Source organism: Centrocercus urophasianus, unplaced genomic scaffold (genome assembly GCF_019232065.1).
Source record: "Centrocercus urophasianus isolate 14NV4802_14NV808 unplaced genomic scaffold, USGS_Curo_1.0 seq_40, whole genome shotgun sequence".
NCBI lineage: Eukaryota > Metazoa > Chordata > Aves > Galliformes > Phasianidae > Centrocercus > Centrocercus urophasianus.
In genome coordinates this window covers 1,863,277-1,889,113 of record NW_024884978.1, presented here as the reverse complement: position 1 = coordinate 1,889,113, position 25,837 = coordinate 1,863,277, and the positions used below count along the sequence as shown (strand labels likewise).

Genomic DNA, 25,837 nt, shown 5'->3' with positions numbered 1-25,837 from the left:
AAAGCAAGCACTGCGTTGTCTCAGATTGGATCCTCTGCAGCTTCCCCACAAGGTGCAAGAGATGTTAGCAAGCTCTGAAGAGGTAAGGCAGTGCTCAAGGCACCTCCTGACTTCTCTCTCCACTGACATGCTATAAAGCCCATTCCCACACATGAGGGTGAGGGCTCAGCACAATGCAAAAATCTCCCTATCCTAGCAGGAACCAGACAAACCCTTCTACCTTCTGAGTTGGTGAGACTTGTAATTACAACCAATTTCACTAATGTCCTGGAATTTTAATTCTCTCCTCCCTTTTTCATTCTTGAAAAAAATTGTCTGGTTTCTCTGTTTAAAATTCCCTCCGGGCAAAACTGCTTTTATGTGCTCAAAGCAGGGAGTGCACTGTCCAAGGGCCTGTTGCTAACAGGCAGCCTGGCATAGATCCTGTGATTATACAATGCTTCTGCACGAAGTATAGCACAGGTTTGGCACAGAAGTGCTTGATCCTATCTTTTCACTGGAAATGCCAAGGCATTCAGCACCTACATAATTCTCTCCACTCCATACATTCTAATTAAGCTGCAAATCTAAACCTGTCAACTCAGGTAACATCGTTCTGTTCTTTTAATGATTAATGCTTTGCAGCTCCTCCTAAAGCAATGTGGTGCTCTGCATACTATCAAGTTACTGATCTTATCCTTGTCAACAATAATTTGATTTGGAGCCAATCCCACAGCTGAAGATGGAGATCCAACTTTCCCAAGTGTTTTTTGCTCCAAGTATTGGCCATACTCCTTTATATGACTAGTACCAATGTGCAACTTTTTTTTAAGTACCCCAAATTCCTGGAAGATAGACAGGTGTCCCCAGCTCCACCTCACAGTTCACATAATTGAGGCAAGGAGAGTTTTACGTGACCTGGGCGTATGTGACAGACAAAGGAGCAAAACTGCTTGTGCCTTACAAGCTGTGGTTCTCAAGTTGTGGTACAACTTCCTAGATCTCCCAGCCCATTTCATTCACCCATGACTGTCTTTCTATGAGGGAACAGGCCCAAGCTCCACGTTTATCTTGGATTTGAGAGGAGCTGCTGGATGGCAATAACACGTATGCAACGTGGACTGGTGGCGTGGGAGCTGCCAACACAGGACTTCAGGTGAGAAACTCTTCCAAACTGCAGAGCTGTGCTGATCCAACAGCCACAGCCCAGCCTGAATATCTCTTTATTTCAAAGGGAATCTTGACTGAGAGGCTGACACTGCTCTGCAGACGTTTATAGCAAAGCCCCCCTTAGCTGCTTAGTTTCCCTGAAGATGAGGACTCTGCCACCTCCTCTGCTTTGTGCCTTCTAGCACAGGAGCACACAGCCCAGCCACCAACGTACAAACAGGCCATGTGGCCACCGTAGCCATTCCCCAGACTGAGTCACCAGCTGCAAGAACAGACAGCTTCATCATCTCGCTAAGAGATGAGCACCAAAGACTAATTACTGTGTGGACAGAAGGAAATTGGGACTTACCCTCCAAGGGAGACGGAAGATTTCACTCTGGATTTCATGATGGCCTGCTGATAGTACATAATCTGAAAGGGATCAGACATGCCCATGGTTAGGAGAAATGAGATACGCAGACCAGGCCAACTCTATCTGAACAGCAGGCATGTCCTCTCCCAGGCAGGAGGGGGGTAATACCTGCAGTACCTACAACTAAGAGCTCCTCCTCCCAGTGCTTTATTGGATGTCCAAGGAACCACAACATCCCTAAGCTGTCAGGGAAAAATGGCCATTTTCACTGAGCTCGCTGAAAATACCAGCCAAGTGTTTTTCAGTGTGAAAGTAATGCAAAAACAGCCCCCATGCTATAAAAGAACTGCACAGTAGCTACCATTCTTGGCACCTAGAAATGCTCCGGATGATTTAGCATGTAATTATCATTGATCCTTGGCTGTCTCTACACTGGCGCCATTGGATGCATCTCCTGTGATTTCCCCACCACTAATTTTGATCTGTTGGATTTTAGCCCTGGTGTCCTTGCTAAGCCTTCAGTGTTTCCTCACATCACTACCAGAGCTGCTGCCTGCCTGCTGCAGTGGGAGGAAATGTGCTGAAATCACACCGACCAAAAGCTCTGTGGGGCAGAGACTCTGCCAGCCAAACCAAAGCATTCTTAACACTCCCTGCAAAGGAGGCTCTGATCCCTCAAGTAACAGTGATAAAAGTAATACACACACGTTGGACAAGTAGAAATGAAGGAATGACCAGTTACCTCTCTCCTATAAACATCCATTGTTTTTTTCTGTAAAAGAAAGAAACAAAAATAAAGAAATTGGGGCGGGTGCTTTCACTCATCCTCTTTGAGACATGAAAACATCATTGCACTGCTGCTGTCGTGCAGTGCTCTCCAATTAATTCTCATTACGAGTAAAATCAAACACAGCAGCGCAGCTAATCAGGGTACCATCAAAGCTAAGAGCATCCACACACCGTAAATTGTTCCATTAGCTGTATTTACTGTTAGCACTGCTTCTTCCATCACAGCCTGCCTGTATGCCTTCAATTAAAGGGGCATTCTAATGGAGCTAAAATAGATTCATTTATGAGACACAGATTAGATCATTCAGTATTAGGTAAAGGAGACAGGAACCAACACATTGCAAAATACAAACACCACAATTAAAAGCCTCAGAAGATGTATCTGCTGTGCAAAGGGTGCTTACATTGTGATTTGAGTAACTCAGACTATGTTACATGTCATCCACAAATGAGCAAGCAATTGAAGGCAAGAAATTAACTGCAGGGTGTTTATGCACACATCTTTCTTTGAAGCACAGTTACTTTGTGAAGTAAACTCAAAGAAGGAAAGGGAAAGACAGGCTAAATCAGAGATGCTCCCAGCAAGCCTTTAAAGGCTTTTGCAAGCTTTCAGTTCTGCGTTTCCTGTTCTAGCTAACAAGAGCCACACAGATAATCTGCAGACCAGAATTATCCTATCTAATTAACCCTGCAGCAGACAGTGGCCTGCAGAGTGCCTTGTGGAAGCACAGTGTCTGTCAGCCATCAGGAATAGAACATCTGCTGCCAAACAACACAAGCAACACAGCCTGCTTCTCTCCTCTCACCAAAGAACCTGCAGAGCGCTGCCCCTGTGCCCCTGTTCTGGGGAAGGCAGGATACTCTCCCAGGCTGCTTTTGGAGAGGCACTGATACAGACCTGATTTTGTATTTTAACCATGATCAGCAGCCCTACTCAGAAGGAATAAACTGTAATTGGAAGAAAAATGTGTACATCCTGTTGTAACCTGGATGTTTTCAAGAGGGCACACTCACCATCTCAGAAGTAGAAGCAGATCAGCCAATCTGTACAGCAGTGATCTTAACACAACCCAGCCTGGCTGGTGTAGTACTAACAGGAATCCTGAGTGTGTTGGCATTGCAACGGGAGGAAGCTTTTGTTGCTGGAAATACCATGACCAACTCTGAATGATGGATAATCTCAGCTGGGACAAACAGGACAGCAAACACTAGTTGCACCAGCAGAGATGCCCTGCTGACTGCACACAAGGAACTGCATGAGAGGGGTTGAGGGCTGACATGGCAGCAGGAGTACAAAGCTGCCAGACAATAGGATCATTGGCCACAGGGTTGTGCAGCTTCCCTTGCTGATGCAAAGGTTCCTGGGACACCTTATGAATAATTTGAAGACAAACACTGAGTATCAGCTTTTCACCCTCCCTGGCTCTTGGCCATACCCCTGATGGCAAACTTTCACGTAGGCATCACTGCTTCCCCTCTTTTTTTACAGTGTTAATACTATTCCATATACATTGTAGAAATGGAAGGCAGAAAAAAGTCACCTGCTTGCACAGAGAATCTAGCTTCATTTACTGACCTAGAAATGTCCGCATCAGAAAACTTTGATTCTGTTTCAGGCAACCTAATTCCTGCACAATAGGAGTTCACTATCTCCTTAGGGAACCTGAGATACAAATCAGGCCCCATTAGGTTTACAGCGTGCCAGCTGAACTGTTCCATTTGACGAAACTGAAGAGTGGCCAGGGCTTTTACTTAAGGAAAATCAACAGGTTAAAATTCCTAGATGATTTTAAAAGGACTCTGATGTCGTCTTCTGTTTTGTCAGGTGGGTTCCTTGACCAGGTGCAGTGCACTGGGGTGAAGAGAAGGTGGATGCTGGCATAACAGCTTGAAGGCAGCTCACATGGTAAAGCTGTATTAGTCTTCTAGAGGGATCTTAGCGAGGCAGGCAGCACACCACACACACACAAGACAAACAGCTGCTGGGAAAGAGAAGAGGAACTCAGTAAGTTAAATGTTACACGGAGTAAAAAAAAAATAAATTAAACTGTCCTTACTGCAGAGAAGTTGTGTATGTAAATTAAAAAATCTGCCACGTCTGCAAACAAATTATTTTGAAAGTGCATCCTATTCTAAGGATCCTGTCACAGCCTGAGCAGGTAGGTCAGCTCTCTGCACAGGTCCTGGGAAACCTGGGGGCTTCAGTGGGGTACCACAAGGGGAAGGGATTGCACAGAAAGGGGGCTATGGCACAAGAAGGCCAACACTGAACTGGAGAGGAATCAAAGCAGCCCAGCACTGAGCACAGTATCCATCAGCCCGCTGAGGGTTACAGGTGCTGGCTGCGCTCAGCCCTTTCCAGCCCTGTAACTGGGAAGGATCTCAGCTGTTTCACCCCAGAGCTGCACATCATTTCATTTCCCTTCCTCCCAAATATCCCATCCTTTCTCCTATCACCAGTGTTTATAGCTTTACTGCTGCTATAAGAAACCCTGAATATTCTGTGTCCTTTTGAACACTGCCAGTGGTCTGCACCAGTTTCCCCATCCTGATCTCCAGCTACTGACAGCGATGCCAAAGCACACCACAGCACCCATTCACCCTCCATCATCTGACTGGAAATAACATTTGGAACAAAAGAGTCATTTCTTATAATGAGATTAATTTTGCAATGCTCTTAACGAATGACTTATTGCAATTACTGTGGATAAGCTCTGCAGCCCTTCAGGCTTCAAATCAAAATGGCAATTAGTGATAAAACCTCATTCTCTCAGGTTGAGTGCTACACGTGCTCCTCCCTGAGAGGCACAGCAGCACCTCAACCCCTGTATGGCCTTGTCACCCCTTGCTCAAAGCAACCATTGAGGCAGAGCTGGGAGCCAGCCCAGGCTCTGAGCCCAGAGCTGATCCACGTGGCTGAAGCCAAGAGCTCCTACAAAAGCTGGGATTTCTCCTGCTTTTTTTTTTCTTTTCTTCCAACTGGACAGACCTCGTCTGCTCCCAGTGTGGGTCTTTCTGACCACACTGTGGAATCTATGGTGACTGTGTTTTTGCCTGTCTGGCCACTATCCAGCATCTACAGAGGCCAAGAACAGCTGGAAAACAGCTTTTGTGCGTACATCCAGCCAGAGCTTGGAGCAAAGAACGAGCACAGACCATGGTTATCCAGAGTTCATTTTTAGAGCTGGTCACTGCAAAAGCGCCTTGCAGTTTGCATCTCCTGAATGCTGGGAGTGCCCTCCATCCACCATACAGATAAACACCATGAGAATGCACTCCAGAGGCCAATCCTGTCTGCATCTAACACAAGACATCCAAGCATGCACCTCTGCTGCATTCATGTTTCCACCCCCACAGCTGGAAATCAGATTTTTAGATGTCCAGATGTCTGGTTTCCTTCAAATAGCTGGGTTTCCTCTATCTTGTTTATTTGCTTCTGATCCTGTTGTTTCAAAAAGAGTGAGGGTTGCAGCGGAAGTTGTGTGTTTATCAGGCAGCCAACGGACAGAGGCCTAAGAAAAAAATTAAAGTCCTACAACAAAAAGACTGCAAGGAACTGTTGCACGTAGCTCACTGCTGCATGCAACAGACAGTATTTCACTCAGAAGTCCCCAGATCTAGCACGGCGATTCTGGCCCACCTAAGCACCATTTAGAAAGGCTTTCTGCTTATAGAAGGATGCAGAAGCAGTAACTGCAGAGGAGACAGTGGGCTCTGCAGTTGCTTGGTAACTCACTAAGCAGCGATGCTTGATCATGAGCCCGAGACCTGGGTAACAAAAGGCTAAAGCAGCCCTTAATTAGCTGATCAATGGCCAGCTACTGCTGCCTTACTCCCCATCCAACTATAGCTCCTAACTCATTGTAGCAGTATGCCCACGGGTCAGTGATAAAAGTCCCCTTCAAATTGTGCAGCATTTGGCTGAGCACCTGTTTATCTATCAATTAGGGAGGGAGCCGCCCACCAAAGGGTCTGAGGCAATTGAAAAGAGATGTGTGTGCCAATATCAGCTTCAAAGAACTCATTCTGATGTCAGAAATGAATTATCAGCTGAATTACTCAGCTGTCAAGATAAAAGTAAACTAATTGGCCAGTATTGCCAAACTAGACTGAGAGGGAACAGAGTCACAAATCAAATAAATGGGTGCTGGATTCATGCACTTATTTTCTGCTTCCATTCTTTCACCTTTGTCAGAACCAGAGGGGCTGGGCTCACAGAAAACATCAATAGATACAACCCATGCTGCCTTTAGCAGGGGTAAGGCATGTCCAATAAAGCACGGCCCACTCTCTGCATTCAGAGACCTTGGGCCATCCTTCCAGCTGTGGCTGTTGAGCCACAGGTGCTTTTCTGGTTGAAGAAAAAAAAAAAAGCTGCAATTCCAACAGTGGATGTATGTCAGCCTTTGGCTGCTTCATGTACTGCCAATTGCTCTTCCAAAACCAAAAGGAAGAACGAGAACAACTCTTCCTCTCCAGCTCAAGCTACAGAGGACAGGCAGCTCAGAGATCAGTTTGAAGCAGAAAGGCAGTGAATCACCCCAAAGTTGGTGTCCTTTGGCTCAGTCCCTTACGAGATGGGGAACTGTCTGTTCCTCCTGTGCCCAGGGTGTGAGCTGAACTGAGATCCCTCAGCTCACTTCTCTGTTACCAAACAGCTGGCAGAGAGCTACAGGCTTTCAGACTGTTTGCAAACTGAAAATCTCCTTCCGTGTCAGCTGTAAAACTGTGGGCGAGATGTTGGCTTACTGCTTTTTTTCCCCCTTTCTCTTTCCTCCTCTCCTGCTCTTAGCAGCTGCTAGTTATGGCATGAAAAAAAAAACAACCCCAAGCCTACATTTTGCTCATTTTCAGTATCTATGGTAACAGAACAGAGTTGGTCAAAGCAATTATCCTGCCTCTGCCCGTTGAGATGTTTAAAGGCTGTTATAAAAATGAGAAGTTGTGGGAATACAGTGAGTGTGATGGCAGTAACATTTGCACTTCATTGCTGAGCCACACTTTGCCTTCACTTTCAAATGAGCACAAATGCAGGCTCCCTTTCAAGGGCTGATGGAAGAGAAGACAGGCTTCAGCTCCTCATCCACAGCTTTCATTTACTGTGAACTCCAAACCAGTCCCACCCAGTTACAGCCTCCACAGTCTCAGTTCATTAGTTCTGTTTATGGTCTAGCACCACAATATGCATTCTTAGAGAACATTTTGTGCGTCTGTCCATCACAGCAACTTCGCCTCTCACCACATATTACCTTTCTGGAGGTATTCTGTTTTACATATTTTAAAACTGGATCTATCCTCTGATTCTTCTTACTGCTCAAGCCCATACTGAGCTCATTCAGCACTAACGAGAAGGCAGCTACAAGCATTTGCAGATAGAAGATTGCTTCATTCAGCTTCACCAGCAGAGAAAGCATCTCCTGTAGCTATACACTCTCACTAATGGATGTGGCAAGAAAGTTGACAAAGTACTTTTTTGACAAAGCCAAAAGAAGCTGCCAAAGCTATTTTGAGGGCTCCACACCCTGTGGACAACGAGACAGCTTCAGCTTCTGGCCTCTTGGCTCTCATGGCTGAGCTGACTTGCTCTGCCTGCATTCTCTAAAAACACCACAGTGCCAGCAACACTGCCTGGATCCTCCCAGACAGATTCAACAGATGTGAAGAAATGCTTCCTCACCTGGTTTACCTTGTCTTCATTGGGATCTGTTACACGGTCTATTCCATACTCTAGGACATCCAGCATGCCGGGCTGTTATGAACAGGAAACATCAAAAGCTTTGCCATTCATTTGTTTTAAAGTCAGTTGGACGTACTAACACATGAGGGAATTCCCAAAGCCTGAGGGCTGTCACTCATTGCTCTCCACTGTGACCTTACCCAGTGCATGAGATGAACGCTTTTGACTGGAGGGCAGGGAGCACATCTCAGGCTGTGTGCTTGGCCTGGCACTGCCGTGCATGACACCCTCCCTGGGAATGCACTACTCTCCACATGGCTGCTGCAGCTGAACCTCCCTCCCCTGCAGCTTTGAAAACCATCACAGTGAAGGTGGTTTGGATGCAGGGCTTTCTTTTGCACCTCAATCTGGTTGTGGCTGGGAGAGCTGTGGGATGTTCCGTCTTCTGTATGTACAACATCCCTTCAAGCCTCTTCTCCAGGACTGTCACTGAGTCAGTTGATTCCTCAACCCTGTGGCCCTTTTTCACCCTTTTCAAGCGTTCCCTGTGGTGAAGCAACGGGATGCACACCCAAGCTCATGCCCACAGCTGATCCCCAACAGGGCAGGGACTTATCCCAGGGGCTCTAAGGAAGGCCCTGCTGAGACACAAAAGCCACACACTATCATCTGCAACTTACAGGAGTTCTGTTCACAAGCCAGTAGGCTCTCTCCTGGCAATCCAGAGCGTACCTGTCCGCCTTCTTCCGCTCCTTTCCTGCCCTGCAAAGCCAAGAAAAGCATTTCACTCTGCTGGAAGAAATCATGATTTCTTCTTCAAAACCCAGTAGGATGACAAAGTGGACACATCTCCAGCCTCCCCGCCCCACTGGGTTCCAGTCTGCCTGCCAAAGCTCTGATGCAGGCTCCTGACCACATCTTATCCCAGACAATTCTGGGCTGCAGATCACACAGTTCACATGGTCACACGTGACTGCTACTCCTCCCTGCTTCTAGCTTTTGAGAAATCATCATCTTCCTGAGCTCAGCTTGGAGCAGACACATCCTCTTTTGAGCTGACAGACAGCCCTTTCAGAGAGTCCCATGCTAACAACCCTCTCCTTGCAGTCAGTCTTGCTGCCTGATGTTTACCCATCTCAGACACTACCAGGCAGTATGTAAAGGCCACTACACAGAGGTCCTGCCCATACACATTCTGACCCATATCTCAGTTCAGCATTTCTCACAGAAACAACGTGGAAACAGCACCAGTTCCCAGGCACTACATTTCAATCATCTCCACAATTAAATAGAAGAGGGACTAGCATGATTTAGGCTCGAACCAAGTAATTTTTCTCCCAGACACATCCTGGGTACACATCAGCTCCAAGCATGGACACGGGAGCATTCCCAACAGGCCGTCTGCTGTGGCCATAAGCAGTGGCTAGTGGGTGCTGGCTGCTTGCACCACCAGCTGCAGCAGCCCCAAACAGCCCCAGAAGCATTTAATCTGCTTCTTCAGATAGTGCCTCAGTACCCACCTTTAAAACTGCATTTGGAACCTCTAAGCCTGAGTCTGACCTCAATTTACAAGCACAACAATCTTGTGCTTAATGAGACGGTTATCAGATGAGCTGTATTCTGACAACTTGGCTACCATCCCAGTGAGGACAGAAATGGCTGCTGAACAGTAGAGGTGGTGCTTGTTGAAGCAGAAGGTGAAAAAAAGTAGAAGGAATCCAGAGAACTAGGAAATACTTTATCTTCAAAGGAGTAACCCCATCTCAATTCACTGATTTTCATGGGAATTTAAGGGATTCAGCCCCCCACATCAAGCCATTTTGTCTGGGTACCTAAGAAAGCACTTCAGTTTTCTCCAGGAGTCTCTGCTGGGAACTCTTACCACTTCTTGATTCCAGGACTGAAGTTCTGCTGTGAGATTTGGGCAAACAATAACCAAACCAGACCAGTAACAGCTCCTACGTCCAGCGGGCTGACCCATAATGACACATGGCCATCTCTGATGCCTGAGCTAAAAGAAGCTATAGCTCATGAGGGCTTGCATGCTGCAGCATCAGGCCTTAGCTTCTGCAGGGAAACCTCAATCTCATCAAATGCAAAACCTAAGCCTCCTGTAGCAAAAGCCACTCACAAAGAGGCATGCCTTTGAGTCACCCACCCGCACCCCTGCTCTCACTCTGACAAACCACCAATTTCACATTATTGGTGGTCAAAGGACAGGCAGGGAGAGAAACACAGATGCAGAAGGAGAGAGTGAGACTCTGCAAGTCTGATGTCCACTCATTTGAAAACAGTCACAATCCTTCACGTGTGAAGTGCAAACTGAGCAAAGTAGCAAAGTTCCCACGTCAAACGGAAAAACCTGCAGCCTGATATGAAAGGCAGGTTTGTCTCACAATTTCAAGGGGTCCTTGCAAGTTATTTTAAAACTGCAGCTTATGCTTTAAACTGCAATTTAACTGTGTAACAGGACAGTGAAGCTCTGCTTTCTCATACCCACCCCTCTGATGCAAATAACAGAACGCAAGTCAACTCACTTATACTGCTCTTTGGCCTGCATAATAACAAAATCCCACTTGTAGTTTATTTTTTTATTGAGCATGTTGTAATGTTCCTGGAATAAAAATAAAAAAGCAGTTAGTGTGAATATTCTGGACAAGGCACTCCCATGCTAGGGTTTTCTTGACTCTCCATAGCTCAGCTCTAACTGAGCCAAGAAATCTGGATTGTGCTGAATGTAATTATATGAATTGCAACAGTTTAAAAATACCACAGCAAGGAAAGCAATTACTCCTGCTAAAATTATCATTGACTTCAGAGTATTTTTCTGCACCAGCCAATTTTTCACTTCCACAGTTTTGGCTTTTGATACCACTGGAGGAACACCTCATTGAAAAGAGGCGACTTTTTGCTACGCTTCATTCATAGCAACAGAGGGCTTCAGCTCTAGCAAATAAGGAGCTTGCCATGGAACAAGTACAGAACCTCCTCACCTTTTCATACTCTTCTAAAATCCCTTTCCTCTTGATGTTCTTCTTTGCTAGGTAAATTGCTGTGGAGGGAGAAACAAGTAAGCAGTCAGTTCTACTTAGGCAAACAACTCCAAGAATAATTAATAAATTGCCTACACTGCAAATACAGGAGTCTTCATTACAGAATCCTTCTGAGCATGAGCTGCAGGCTCACAAAAGCTCACCGAAGAGAAACAAACTTTGTGCTTTGCCATCAGTACCACACAAACCATGGTATGGGTGGGAGCAGCCACGTGCAACTGGTGCTGCGTGCCTTCCACCAGCAGCTGCTCCTCCTTTGGGAACTCGGCCAGGATTTCATGGGCCACAGTATGTTGAGCCAAATCTTTAAAATACTGAGGTTGTCAGAGCTCGTCCTCCACGTTTTCCAAAAGCAGGCCAATGTTTTGTTTCAACTTCTATTAAAAACATTCCCGTGTAGAATGTGCTCTTTTTCAGATCTACAGCATAATGTAGATAAAAACCACAGAGGACAACCTTGGTATAAACAAACCCATCTGCGAACTGCACAGCCTAAAGGAGTAATTAAGCTGATCAGCCCAAGGTTCATGACCAGCCCTATGATAAAAGGCATTACAACGGCAGCAAAAGAGTGAAGGGAAGAGGTGTCAAGAGATATTGGCAGTCAGTGCACATTATGTAAAGAAAGAATCATCTCTGAATGCAGGGCTTGATCCAAACCTACAGAAGACAGTTTTGGGCTCACATCCAGGAATATACTTAACTACTCAGGGAAACCCAACCTTGCGTTTAAAGTCTTCCCAACCCAGCAGAGTATTTTAGACACTTTCCAGTCCTACGTCTCTGGTTGGAACGTAAGAGAAGGATAAGGCCTTACATCAAAGGCACACGAGGTGCACGCATCCAGAGCATTCCCTCAGCTCAGCATCACTCAGAGTCATTCACAAGATAAAATAAGCACAAGGGCTGGTCACACCATGTGGAAAGGCAGCAAGAAAAGACAAAGAGCAAGCACAATGCAGGACTGCCTACACAAACACTTGTACCAGAATTACCTCTCCTAAATACAAAGCTATCACTTACCATAGTCGGTGTCATCAGCAGGCCAGCTTTGTGCGGGCCAGAAATACGGGGTCTGCAGGAGAACAAGTCTCTTGTTAGTGCAGAGCAGCCGTGAGCTCATGCCAAGTGGCACACAGCACTGCCTGACTGGAAGCAGAGAACAGCTTTTCTCCGCCATACCCAGACCTCAGCTCCTCAGCTGTGTCTCAGTACGCACAGTGGTGCAGGCCAGCTACAGCATGAGAATTTAAGTCAGACTGACAATTTCAAATCCACTTCTGCTCTACAGTCAGTGTGTCCAAGCTTTCCCTGCCGCATGAACATTTAGACTGAGATGCTGGAGCATGATACGGCTCATTAGTACTTTCTCATTTAAAGTACTAACGAGAGCAGGCTAATTTCCCATCACAGCAGAAATTCTCCAACTGAGAACCTTGAAAAAAATCTCATTATCACTGTGGGTTTGTGTGTATCCATTATTCATTCTCCCCAGATCATTCTACAATCAACCATGTTTGATATATATATCAAACGTAGCAAATATTCCATTTGCTATGACAAACCTGGAAGGAAACATATCTGGAAGAACTCTCAGCTATTTTAGTTGAGCTGGAGCAGTAACTAAAACTTAGAGGAATATCATCGTTTGACTGTAATCTGTGCTCTGATACACAGGAATGACATCTGACTGGGTGAACCAGCATCAAGCTGCTCTGTGGATCCCTTTTCCTCCTCTACACTGGATGATCAGCATGGCTGCACAGCAGGGACTCATGGCTCCAACTCCTGGGGAATTGCCCTAGGTGCCTGCATTCAAAACTTGTGTTGAACTCCCTCACGGTGGCATTAGACAAAGTGCAACTCACTTGAAACCTGTACAGGCTGCCATCTGTCCTGAGGGTGAGATTCTTTGGCTCCTGAAGAGGGTAGATGTAGCCATATTTGACAAACAGGTCCCCCAGGTGCAATGCCTCTGAAAATAGGGAAGGTAGAAGTTTTGATTGCATGGGAACACTGCACTGGAATTTAGAAGTGAGCTGCTAGTCAGGAGAGAAGGATTCATCTAGGAGATTTGTCTATGGAGATCTTAAAGTCTTACAACCCTAATCCGGAAAGGCATCATTACCTTACATTTCTACCCACCTTCATTAGTGATCTGTAAACGCTGGAGAATCCACTGAAATATATCATTACCTGCAAAGCAAAGAAAATACTGGGCACTTGAAACCAGAAGTGTACAATTGTGGGTCAAAATGATAGCTTTCCAGTCCTCACCCCTAACACAGCCTGGGAGCTCAGCAACTGCAGATTCCTCCCTGCAAATGTTTCTCTTGCATGACACATTTGAGAGCACACAGATAAAATGCACAACATCTCACTGGCCATGCTGTCACTCTGGCTTTCTTCTGGCCAAGCAGGAGCCAGTCTGTGGGAGTGGGAGCACAGGGCAGCAATGAGCTCAGGATGACACGCTATGAGCGTGCAGAAGACCCACGTGGTCTAAGCAACATTTAAACCCTAATCATTGGCTTAGAAAGGACTTAAGCAATACAACAGCTTACACCCTCAAGGAAGAGTAAGCGTCCCTTGTTCTGCACTATCTTGTCTTGGAAGTTTCACTGCATAGTATCTCCAGATTCACAGAGCATGGTTCTGTCTCAGTTTGAGTTAGAGCCCAGTGACTAGTCTGCTCTGGTGCTTTATGGAATGCGACCTTCACAGCAGAAGGGATGTCCGAGTCTCAGATCCAGGTTGCAGTGATAACAGGATATATTAAAAGCAAATGAGTTCTCTTCATCTGCAAACACTGCAGCTCTCCCAGTTCTTCTCTTGGGATGTGGTCAGTCATACCCAAAGTCAGCACAGATCTCCAGGGGTTTTATTTTCACATTCTGGGAGGCAGAATCTCCTTCTGCTTCAATAGGGCCAAGCAGAAATGCACTCAAACCCTGATCAGTTATTGGTCTCTTCTCCCCAAAGTCCCCTAGGATTGTAGATTGTGATGCTAACCTTTCTTGACATTGCAGTGATGACTTAACTTTCTAATAAGGGCTCAGAGCTCTTATCCTACTGCCTGCTTCCTGAAATAGACGAAATTAAAGGATTATCTCATCAATCATTTTTAGACAGTTCTCTCTGTATTATCTCCCACAGGTACATGTTTAGCATGGATGTTTCTTTGCCTTTTCTGATGTAAGCCATTTTACTAATACAGAATTTACCTAATTCACTCCCTGCAAGCAAACAGCAAAGTTCTTTGCAGTGAATGTGTGTCCACAGATAGATTTGTTCTACTGTCTTTCCCATTCCATCATTAAAAATTAATTAATTTCTCAAGCAAAACCCAGAAACCAATCAGTAAATACGCAATTTTTGCAGCCCTAAATATATCGCAGTTTAGAGCGCGATGACTGCCACACAACTGTAACTCACATGGCCATCAGAAGGTGGTGACAGTTTATGCAGCAAGAAACTCGTAACAATTCTGGTTAAGGAACCAGAATAAAGCAGACAGCACGCAAAGACAACGAGCACCAACGGGCATCTTCCCTCCACATTATCTAGCCACAGACTTTTAGGAAGTGGTGTTTTCTATTGGGCAGACATCAGGAGAAGCACTTAGTCCAGTTGGCACACCATCTACAGCAACGGGGCAACTTTCCTACAGCACTGCCTTAACATTTAATAAGAACTAGCAGAGGCAAGGGCAGATCTTTTGCAGATGCAAAACAGTCCACCAAATTTCATTCATGGCTGCTTTGTAAGGCAGGAGCAGGATGCGCCATAAGACACTGAGGTGCTCCTCAGAACAAGCTTCAGACATCTCCTTACACTGACTCTGACTGGAACCATGGGCAAATGGCTTAATCTGCATGCCTCTGCTTCTGTACCAAAGGAAAAAAAAAAAAAAGGGAGGCAAGAAATACGCAGGGCCTGCAGGGCTCCACAAATACAGTCAGGATGAATTAATTTTGGGGGGCTAAACTTCTTCCTGAGTAACCCAGAGCAAGCTCACGGGTCTCAGCAGGAGTTTTGGTTCTGAATTTCAAAGTGCTGCAGAAAAAATGAAGCAGGAGAAAATACTGGTACAAGTACGTGTGAATATTTATCGTAGAGGATCTCTCACAAGTGCTGCTGTGGAGGCTTGGAGAACAGGCAGCAGAGCTCCTGATAGTGCATTCTGCTGCCCTGGGCAAGGAGCGAGCAGTCATAAAGAAGGGCTGTGATAAGAGCTGCCTGTAATGCTAGACGTGACACATCAAGTCCAGCTACGCATCTGCTTCTCCTCCAGCCTGCTTGAAGGAGGCAAAGCTGTCATTTAAAGGTAGAGAAGTGGGCTGAATATATACATATTTTTTCTTCAACCTGCAGGAAAAGAACAATTACTATCAGAAAACGTTAAAAGGAAGACTAATTGTTTGTTGTTCATTTCTGATGCAGGATATGTCATTTTGATTCCACTCTGCCTCTTGTAATCACAGTCTAATATTTATCCTTATTTACATCAGGAACACAATAGTTCTGGAGCCCAGAACACCTTCTCACCTCTGCTCCAAGAAAAATCACAAGTTGAATGAAACTCACATGAGAGAGCTGTAAGTGCATGATTAGAAATCTTTGTCTCTTATTCCAAGAGCTAGGAATAAAATGAGACAAGTGAGACTGAGATAAAGGGAACAGGCATGCCCCAAAGGACATACAGCAAATGTTTATCAGGAGCATGGGCTCCATCGTAAAATAGCTTGGGTTGGAAGGGATCTCAAGGATCATCAAGTTCCAACTCCCCACCACAAGCAGGGTTGCCAATCACTGGATCAAGTGCTAGGTTGGATATCCCAGGACTCCATCCAACCTGGCCTTAAACACCTCCAGGGACGGGGAATCCACAGCCTCTCCAGGCATCCATGCAGCAATAACCTGGGGATAGGCAGGGGGTCTTCACACAGCTCTCCTTTGCCAAATTTGGCCACAGCTCTTCCCTTGGAGAAGTTCTTACCTGCCACAGCATGTGGGATGTTTGTGATCATCACCCTCTGAGTCTGTGTCTTGATGCCCGTGTCTGGATTCTGCATCTCCATTATAAGCGCTTCAATCTGCAAAGCGTGGAAAGTTGCTTTTATTGCACAAATAGCCCAGCTGTGCACAGACTCACAGATACTGTATCATTCACCAAGGAAAAAAAGAAAAAAAAAAAAGAAAAGGCAGTATTTTGGCTGGCAACCAAACAGCAAAGGTTCTGTTTCTGGTCTGCAGATAATAACCAGACAGGACTTCAGGAGAGCAGCAGGAAAAGCACACTGCTTCGCTCCAGGGCTGAGCAAGAGGTGCAAACACCAGGGAGATGAGAAGTGCCCATCCTTTGAGAAAGTACAGCCACGTTGAACCAAGCCTCTGAAGCAAGCAAAGGATCGATTACAACAGAGACCAGCGTTCACATGTTACATTTACATCCTTCTCTTACCCTTGACTTCCTGATAACAGCATCCTAAAAGTGCAAGAATGTCACAGTATGCTCAGGATGGGTGGGCCTGGGACGTGCTCACCTCCTCCTTCCATGTGATGCTCAGCTGAGGGCTATGAGAGCTTTGGCACTGTGAGATGGTCTGATGTTTGCTTCTGCTTCCAGAGACATTAAATCAGAACTGGTCCAACAAGACCAATTTAGTCTCTCTGCACATCCATTTCAGGAGAAGCTGTAGCCTTTTAACTAGGATTTGTGGATTTAACAAGTGTGACTTGATGACACTTATGCACAATGAAGGGCATTGTTTTCACAGGCACCACAGTGACTTTGGCCCTGAGTCTTGCCAAATTCAGTGAGGATTTAAGCCCATAGTGACAGGATGCAATCTAGGCTTAACAGCAAAAATGAATTTTCAGCTGTCCTTTAAGCCAGTGTCAAATTAATACTAAAACAGAAAAATCTGGTAAAAATTCACACAAATACTTGTATATAAATACTTTGAGACAGCAAAACCAGACCCGAAACAATGGAACATAATATTCTTTTTCTGTGTGTGTGATATTTTAACTGAACCCTGGGCTGTGGCACCAGAGATGGGACCAAAGGACACAAGAGTGCCCTTATCCAGCACTCTGCCCCCTGCAGCAATAGCACCATCTCTGCCAGGCTCAGCATTCCCTTACTCCAAGGGATACTGGGATGCAGAGACAGCAGTGCCCATCACCACTGGACTGCTGCACTTGTTGCCTGCAGTAGAGCACAGCATCCTCTGCCTCAGTCTGCATGGCTGGAGCACCTCAGGGCTGCCTTCCCCTCCTCAGTCAGTTCCAGACAGGTCTTTAGCAGCCAAGAGTGTGGAACTGGCCTGGAAGCCCCCCTGCACCTCCCAGCACAGCACGTTCTTCACTACGAGCAAAGAGCTCCTGACTGTCGTCGCATTCATTCTGTTTTGGGCTCCCTCTTATCAATGGAAAAATAATGTATGCCAAAAAGAAACAAGCGAGAGGAGCCAGGGAGCTGCTGCTGCCGGGGGGTGCCTGCTGCTCTGGCTGCAAACCAGGCACTTTGCTGATCAATACTCTGCCTGCCTGTTCCTCTCCTCCCAAGGGAACACTCTGCTTTATGGCAGGTTGCTGGAGGCAGGAGCCAGCCAGCGGGAGGCCAGAAGGGCTGCTTAAAATACAGCAAGAACATTTGCTTGCTTTGCTAAGGGCTTTCACGCATTTTGTCACACTTTCAGCCAGAGAAGCATTGTCTGGCTTTAATTTTGTACAGCTAGAAGCCACTTCCTGCCTTTGATGATGGGTGGAGATGTGCAGAGGTAAACATCAGCAGGAAAACTGCTAACGGAGCCAGGCAATGGGGTGAGCTCACCTCTAGCACAGAGCCACAGAAAACCATGAACCCCACTGAGGTCTCCCATTAGATCAACAGGAATCTCTGCACAGAAATGCCTTCACCCCAAAAGCCAGAAATACAACAGGAAAACTGTGTCCTAACTGCAAGTCAGAGAGACAGTTAAGTGACAAGCAAACCTCTTACATTCATGAACCATAAGAAAAAGGATCACTGTATTTTGGGGACACTGGCAGACAATCAGTGACTGCTGGGGCAACACAACCCTGGTGAAGGCTTTCTCATGGGAAGGAGCAGTGGGGACAGGTGGCAGCTCGGTGAGGGGCCTGGTCACACTTCCCATGCCTGTTTCTCCTGGCTTTATCCTCTGGGCACCCACCAGGGTCAGGGTGTGCTGGGTGCAGGGTCTGAACACAACAGCAAGACGCCAAAGGGAGGAGTTCAGCCCCCTCATGAAGGCACAGGCATCTCCATTCATGATGTCAGACACATTTTCCCAGCAGGCTCCAGCTTTGTGCAGTGCCCACTCCTGGTGCTATAGTTAAACATCTGCTGCCTCCTCCAGCAGGAATGCTTGAGCAGTTATAGTCCCACTCACTGCCTACTAAAGATCATCCCTCTCCATTCTGACTTCTCCCAGATAGCAACGCAGTATTTCACTGCTACTCTGGGCTCAGTTTTTTAGGTCTGCAATTAACAGCCCTGCTTTGCACATTCATAGATGATGAGGGGAAAAAAGAAAAAAAAAAAAAAAGACGAGTCATTTGTTAACCAGCTAAAACTCCCTGCTTTTCCTTAAGCAAGACTAAGCAGGAAGATTTTCCCACCCCAACACAGCAAAGCAATCCAACATCAAAGAGAAGTAAATCCACAAATGGGGAAAAGGAGCTGCAGCTGTCTCTTGTGCCATGCATTGTCTTTTCTCACTGGACCACCATCTCCATTCCAAATTAAACCCACAAGGAAACAAAACCAAACCAAAAGACAGCCCTGCCTAGCTGCACATACAGCTTCTCACCAGGGATGCTCACAGCATTTCACACTGCGTGCAGCACTTCACTCAAACAGCACTGGCATTTCCACTTCTAGATGGGAAGGGCCCCAACCCTCTGAGATGCCTTGGTGATGAACTTCTTGTACCTAGGAGACAGCACAGGGAATGAGGAAGAGAATCACCTGCCCTTTGCCAGCACAGCCCCTGCCTGTGCACTCAGACTAACTCATCCATGGGACAAAACACATGGCATCAAAGAAGCCAAGAGGCTGACAGCTCAACTCTGGCAACTTTCTGAACCTCATTTAAATGGAGAGCAGGAGCCTACAGAGAAGCCCCTTCCAGCCACGACACAATTCCAGCACTAAGACATCTTTAAAAACATCTGGAAAGACAAGAAGCAACTGAATAGTATCAGATGGGAGAATTCAAGCCAAGATGGAGCTGGGCTGGGAAACCCCAACCAGTGCTGTGAATCTGGTTCATCTCTGCCTGCCTGGACATCAAGGAACTGAATAAGGAAGAGGCAGAGAAAAAGGCAAGCGGCATCCATCAGCCCAGCCCACGAGGTCTGAGTCATGATGCAGCTCATGTAGCACAGCAGAGGAAAACACAGAGCGCACCAGGCGCTGGGAGCACAGCCCATGCTGCTGTGTGTCTTGCTGCCTGCCACCCTGCGAGGCCAGATCCTTACTGCTGGGGCAGCACAAACCCATGGCTACAGCAGACGTGTCAGCCCGTGGCAAAGCCTAAGCACAGACTTAAGCAATTAACGAAGCTTCTCTCTCTGATTTTAGCTCCTCGAGGCTCTAAGCCTCCAAAGCGCTCGCTGGATGCGCGCCAATCATCTTCAGCTCCCCTCTGGGACAACACTCAAGGATTTCAGGGGATGTGAGCATCACCATGTACACGCTGCAGTGTAACAGCTGAGGCTCTGTCCATGGCTTCCCCAAGGACTGAAAAAGCAGAGAGAAGAGCCAAAGCCTGCTCGTGGACCATCCAGGGGTGTCCTTTCACAGTGCTGCTCCCAAAGCACTGTAACTACTCAACCCCCCTGCCTCTTGCAGAGTGAATTGTGTGTGCTCCATAAGCAGCGCTGTATTTTAAAAGATCTTCCCACCTGAGGAGCTCAGAGCACTTTGCAAAGTCTGCTAACACCCACGGAGCAGCTGAAGCACAGCTGTGGGAGGCTGTTTTCTCAAAGCATGCAGCCTCTCCCCTACACCTCTGCATGAAACCCCACAAAGTATTACTTAGTGCAGAATGTGGCCCTGTGTATTTCCTCTGCAGGGTTTCCCTGCCAAGTGTACCTTGAAAGACACAAATGTATAATTCCTGCTTCCTTCCTTGTGAAAAGCACTGCCAGGCTCATACCTGAGCACTGAATAGCCCCTGATTTCCTCACTTGTATCCCTGGAACCTTTGTGTCTCTGTAGGCCGTAGGCACTGCAGGAGAGCTGACTCGAATAGCAACCGGCTGGCTGTCACTGGAAATTCAGCTAATTCCACTCAGCAAGATAAGCCACAGGCAGGAGAGGTGGGTGGAAGAACAGCCAGCTTAACACTCTGCTTTTAAAAATCTCTGCAGATATTGGTTGAGCTAAAACCCAGCTACACTTTTGAATGAATGCTACAAGGAAGAAAAAAAAAAACCAACCCAACACTGAATACAACATTACGCATCACATCCAAAAGCGTAGGCATGCATCTTCCCACTCTTTCAACTGTTTGTGGTCACAAAGACGCTCGTCTATGAACATGTGAAGGGAGGCAGGAAGCAAGAGCTGGCCATGACACACGCTCATAAAGCAGACAGCAGCGGAGCGGGTGGGAACGCAGCGGAGGATACAGCCTCGGCCATGGCACGGAGTTTTCCCCCAGGGAACGACTGGGTTGCAGGGATTTAGGGGAAAAGACAAGAGAGGGAAGAAAACCACCCGAGTAATTCAGCTAAGCTAATAATGAAAATATAAATAACTTTCAAATTACAGCTTTCTTGTCCCCGTGACTTCTGCACACGCTGCTTCTCAGCCACCAGCCGAAGCCCCGGTGCCGGGCGCTCCACGTGGCCACACGGCACAGCCCTGGGGACGATGCTCTCCCCGGCGGGCAGCACGCTGCCGGGGGGCTCCGGGGAGCAGCGCCCAGCAGGATGCTCGGACGGCTCACATGGACGCGGGGACTGCTGCCCGGAGCGCCATCAGGCAGGGTGCGATCTGTGCCCCCGCTGCTGACGCCCAGAGCGGCGCTGCCTGTCACCCGGAGCTCCTCAGCTCTCACCTTTTTCAGGAAGGCCATCCGCGGCCGGTAGCGCTGCCCCTGGTCCAGCCGTGCGACGGTCATGGTGCTGCCGATGGGCGGAAAGCGCGGCGAGCGAACGGGCAGAGCGGCAGCTCCAGCAGCGCACCTGGCCGCAGCCCCCCACCGCCGGCTCCTGTCCTCGCCGAGGGTGGCGCCGCCGCTGTGCGTCGCGGCCAATCAGCACCCGCCGATCCACTCACATTTACATGCAGGCGCGGGGCGGCACGGCTCCCGCCTCGGGGCGCCAGTGAGAGCCGGGCGGGGCTGAGAGAGAGGGAGCTTCAGGGAGCGCGGGCTGCGGGTGGGTGACAGCGCACATAGGAAGCTGTCCTCGTACAGTGTGCGCTGGTGTTTGGGAGGGCAGCTGGCAGAGCCCCCCAACACTGCTCTGCCCCGGGGAGAAGAGTCTTCCCAAAACGCTCCCAGCGTGCAGCTGCTGGGATGAAGCAACGCGAGAGGCGGGCGGCATTCGGGCAGCTGCACCTGTAACTGCAACGCCGCTGCCTGTCAGCCAGCAGGGCGGTTTGGGGAACTCAACGGATTTGTCATGCGGGGAAATTATGACTAACGGTGACCAGAGGAACAGCACAGGGTTACAGCGTGCTTCCTCACGACAGAGCTGCCTCATGCCAGTGGGTGGGGGAACAGAAACCTGACTGGCAGCACTAAAAACCAAGAGCTTCGTGTCTCTGATTTCTTCAGTGGTGGGATTTCCTCCTGCTGCCAAGGTTTGGCCAGACAACACAGCCAGGAGGAGAGGCGGCCCTCACTCACCTGCCCAGCATGGCCGGCGTTGTCACACATCCACAGACACACACAGGGATCATACAGGCACACTGATTGCCCACACGTTCACACGCAGCACTGCTGTTTTGAAGTCATGCATTGGAGCGTCTGCACCTCCCATGCACGTCCTTTGCTGCTTCTTGAGGCACTGCCTTCCTCAGCACAGCCAGTGCTACTGCCCTGACATTGCAACCCGTGCACTGGAGGAAAGCACACTGGCTCTGAATACAGAGCCAAGTTCTTTTCCATTCATGTAACACCCTGAGGGCATGGGCTGCTTTCCCAGTTGCTCTGCTGCCCTCATGGAAGGGTTTTATCTTTATCTCTGCTCTTTCATACTATCTGAACAAGCCAGTGCTTTGGAAGGCCTTTCTTCTGTGTCTGCTTTCAGTCATTCCCATGTGAAATCCCCCTGTGAGTCACAGCAGCCGCTGAATCGCAGACACTTCTTACTTTCCAAAGGCTTTTCCACCGTTCTCTGCTCTGTGCTGCTAGCTAGCATAATGACAATGAGTAACCTGTCATTCCATTAATACCAAAGTTATCACACCTCATGCTTCACGGCGTCAGCTGACTGCCAGAAGGAGAAGTTCTTCATGCATTTGCAGTGCTCGTAGTTCCAGTGTTGTGTTGCTGTTTGGTTTTTCAAAACAAGCTCAGATCCTGGTGGCCCTCTGATACTGCCAAGGTGACAAACTGTAGTAGCACAGACCGTTCTGTAGGCAAACAGCAGGAGAGAGGGAATCAAAAGTGGGGTGAGATGAGGTAAGGGAAATAACAGGGAAAACATGCAAGCATTTAGAAGGTGTTAAGTAAGACAAGTGATTCCATTTCTGAGAAGGAGAGATAATGTAAGTAACTCTTTTGGACACGATATCAGGGAAGAAGGCCCTGAAAAAAGATGCAGTTCAATGTCTTGGCTTTGTAAGCAAACTGAAAAAAATCACAGTAAATTGCAAAAGGTTTCTCTAACTGGCTGTTGGCGTTGCCCCTGCTGTGTTGTGGAAGGATCCAGAAGTTCTCCAGATGACATGCAGACAACTGGCCTAAAAACAGGATCAGTCACCACCAACCACAGGTGCCCCACACAGTTAGAGGAGCAAAAATGGCCATTTCACACCACAAGGCTCACTTTAAACGTTCCACTGAGCCACACAGGTGTCTCATTTAGGAGAGAAAACGTGGTCTATAAGTGAATGCAGAAAAACAAAATTTCCTTGCAGGAGAGCCAGGAGAAATAGCTTTGAAAGCACCCAAGCTGTGGTGTGAGCTCTAACCTTGCTGAGCTCCAACACTCTTGGTAATTTTAAACCCTGCTGTTCCACCCTAACACCTCCCTCACAGCTCAGGTTTGGATTTTTTTTCAGTTTCTAGCCTTCTCTGAGAAGCTAAAATAAAATGTGAGAGCATTTCTCTGTGTATTATAAATCTGTTTCATGTCATTGTTGTAAAAACGTCAAACATAAGCCCAACAGTGATACTATTTAGAAATGACGCAAACCACCAAAGAGAGATCAGAGATGAACTGTGTTTCACCTGCTGCCCAGGTGAATTGCACCAGCAGTTAATGTGTGATGGCAGCTTTGCCATGTGAAGCACGAGGCACTTCAATCAGATTATACAAGTTCACGAAGCGCAGACAGTCCTGAGCTTCCCATGACAAAACCCTCACCTGTGGAGAGCAAACAGACTTTTTCCATCCCTGATACAATCTGGCAGATTTATAGGTGAATTTGTCAGTCAAAAAAGCTTGTGCAACAGGGCAGAGCAGAAGAGTGCCAGCAGAAGCCATGCACACTCCCTGTCTTCCTGCTTATTTCCAGCTCCCCCTGTTACGGACTGATGTCCTTGTGAAGTCCCTTTCAGTAATGCTTGTTCTCACCAGGCAGGTTCACTGTGAAGGCAACAATTCTTGTTACTTTCTGTTGTGGAAAACACTGCAAGTGGAATCCCCCGTTTTTTGAAGATCACATTTCCTAAGTGGTTGCCCCTTCTTCGCACATCAGAAGTTGAATCATGCAACACAAAAGACGTGTGGTGACTACGTTTCTATCTGAGGAAACTGGGGACAGCAGCGAGGGGAAGGAAGAGGTAGGTAAAAGAATCAATGAATCAACGTAAATGAATGGCACTCTGAGTGTCAGGCTCAGGCTGAATTTCAGTACGCAGTTCCTTCCAGGAAGATTTCAAAGTAGTTTATCAGAAAATAGTGTAAACTTGGCACAGACAGAGACATGACTTAATCTCAGGTCTCCCAGTAAGGCAACAGTGGAAGCACTGTTTCCGGAGTCCACTGTCCCAGCTGGTAGAGCACAAGCACTGAAAACAAGAGGGATCCTTAATTGCCAAAAAAACAGTAGTGAGCAGGAACGGACAGCAAACATAGTCTCCCATCACTGCTGAACTTTCCAGGGAGTGGCAAAGAAGTGGCAGAGAAGAAGGAAAAAAGGGAAACAGAGAAATACTCTATGCGCCATGCCTCAGAGATGAAACCAGGCTGCTGCTGGGGAGAGAGAACGCAACCAGGCTCACAGCTGATGCAGTACTGAGGCAAATCCATCATCCTTGGGGCAGGAATACCCTCCTCTTGCTGCAGCTGAGGGCCATGCTGCTTTGCCAAGGGAGGGGAATGGTGCACCTAAGCAGCCTTGGAAAGCTTGGCAGCTGTTGGGAGTGAGAGGAGAGGACAGTGCTGGGAGGAGGCCAAGGGTGACCCTGCAACTTGGTGACTTGAATAGCTGGAAATACAAGTATCGGAAAATTGGGTGACAAATTTGAGACAGGGACCTGCACAGGGAGGGGCAGCAGGAAGCAGCTGATAGTGATGGCTGCAGGGGCAGCTGCAGGGAGGGGCTTGAGCAAAGTAACCGGGCGGGCAAGCGGATGGGGAAAAGTGAAGTGAAAGGAGGAAAATGAGGAAGGAAGAGGGCAAAACTAAGACTGCCAAGGAGAGCCAACAGGAGATGGAAGTAGCCTTGAAACAGTGCAGGTAGCTCTAGGAGATACTTCTCTGTCCTGAAGCAGCAAATACCTCTTGTGAGGGATATTCTGGATGAAGGTGATATTACCATGCGGAGACATCAGTAAATAGCTTCTTTCTTTATTCTTTCCCTCATTGTTGTTGCAGCACAGGTTTTATGTGCATTTCTCTGCTGGCACGGAAGGCAAAGACTCACTACGATATCCATGCACAACCTTGACTGTCAGCTATCTTTTCTGCTTTGACTTTTAACCTGTTTCTATGGCTAATTACATCTCTTTTTGTTATGCTTCCTTAGTGGGCATTAACTCACTTCCAAAAAGAAGACAACCTGTATGGTCTCTATGCTTTGCCCTCAGCTTTAACTGTCTCCATCACTGGGATGCAACAAACATTCATTTTCCCTTATCAAGAACATCAAACATTTTGAAGGAAAGCAGTTACAACTTCCACCTCACTGGCATCACTTGCTCTGCCCACCCCACTAAGAGCAGCCAAATTTCAGGAAAACTTCACTACAAGACACATCAGAACGCTGGATTTGCTCATTTAATGTTGGTAAATAAACACCCCGCTCACTTTTTATCACTGTGAGGTGTGTGCTCTGTGGTTTGCTCAGTCTGTGCCACAGCGCAGCACTACTGGAAAGCTCTCAGAGCACCGAAGAGGAAATGCGTGCCAAACCGTTCTGAGCGTTTTCACAAAACCGTTTGCTTCTCGTACCGAGAAAAAAAAACCGCTGAGCTGGCAAAGCTCCATCCTGCTCTTCTGACCGAGGGCTGACCTCCCCCGGCCAGCTTCCCAGCACCGTGCCAGACCGTGGTAAAGGTGCTGTTGCCCAACCCAGCCAGCCCAGGCTTCGTTTTCCCTCAGAGTCACTTGGTCCACATCAACGAAACCCGCCGCCGCCCCCCGCCATTTCCTGTCAGGAGC

The 25,837-nt window shown here is 47.5% G+C and overlaps 1 protein-coding gene across 5 annotated transcripts in view; it reads right to left on the bottom strand.

Annotated features, from left to right (window-relative positions):
* RGS9 (regulator of G protein signaling 9) overlaps positions 1-21,224 on the bottom strand; it is a 28,968-nt gene extending 7,744 nt beyond the window's left edge. For 2 of the 5 annotated variants that reach the window (XM_042832936.1, XM_042832938.1), the window contains exons 1-11: positions 21,118-21,224; positions 16,020-16,116; positions 13,166-13,216; positions 12,889-12,995; positions 12,044-12,095; positions 10,961-11,019; positions 10,505-10,581; positions 8,648-8,729; positions 7,968-8,039; positions 2,244-2,273; positions 1,499-1,560 (exon numbers count right to left, since the gene is read on the bottom strand). In XM_042832936.1, the coding sequence (XP_042688870.1) occupies positions 1,499-1,560; positions 2,244-2,273; positions 7,968-8,039; positions 8,648-8,729; positions 10,505-10,581; positions 10,961-11,019; positions 12,044-12,095; positions 12,889-12,995; positions 13,166-13,216; positions 16,020-16,116; positions 21,118-21,180 (752 nt within the window). In that variant the 5' untranslated portion in view covers positions 21,181-21,224. Of the gene's footprint in view, positions 1-1,498; positions 1,561-2,243; positions 2,274-7,967; positions 8,040-8,647; positions 8,730-10,504; positions 10,582-10,960; positions 11,020-12,043; positions 12,096-12,888; positions 12,996-13,165; positions 13,217-14,032; positions 14,084-16,019; positions 16,117-21,117 lie in introns of those variants that run through there. The other 3 variants (XM_042832937.1, XM_042832939.1, XM_042832940.1) reach the window with 3 other exon arrangements.
* Positions 21,225-25,837: the final 4,613 nt, after the last annotated feature.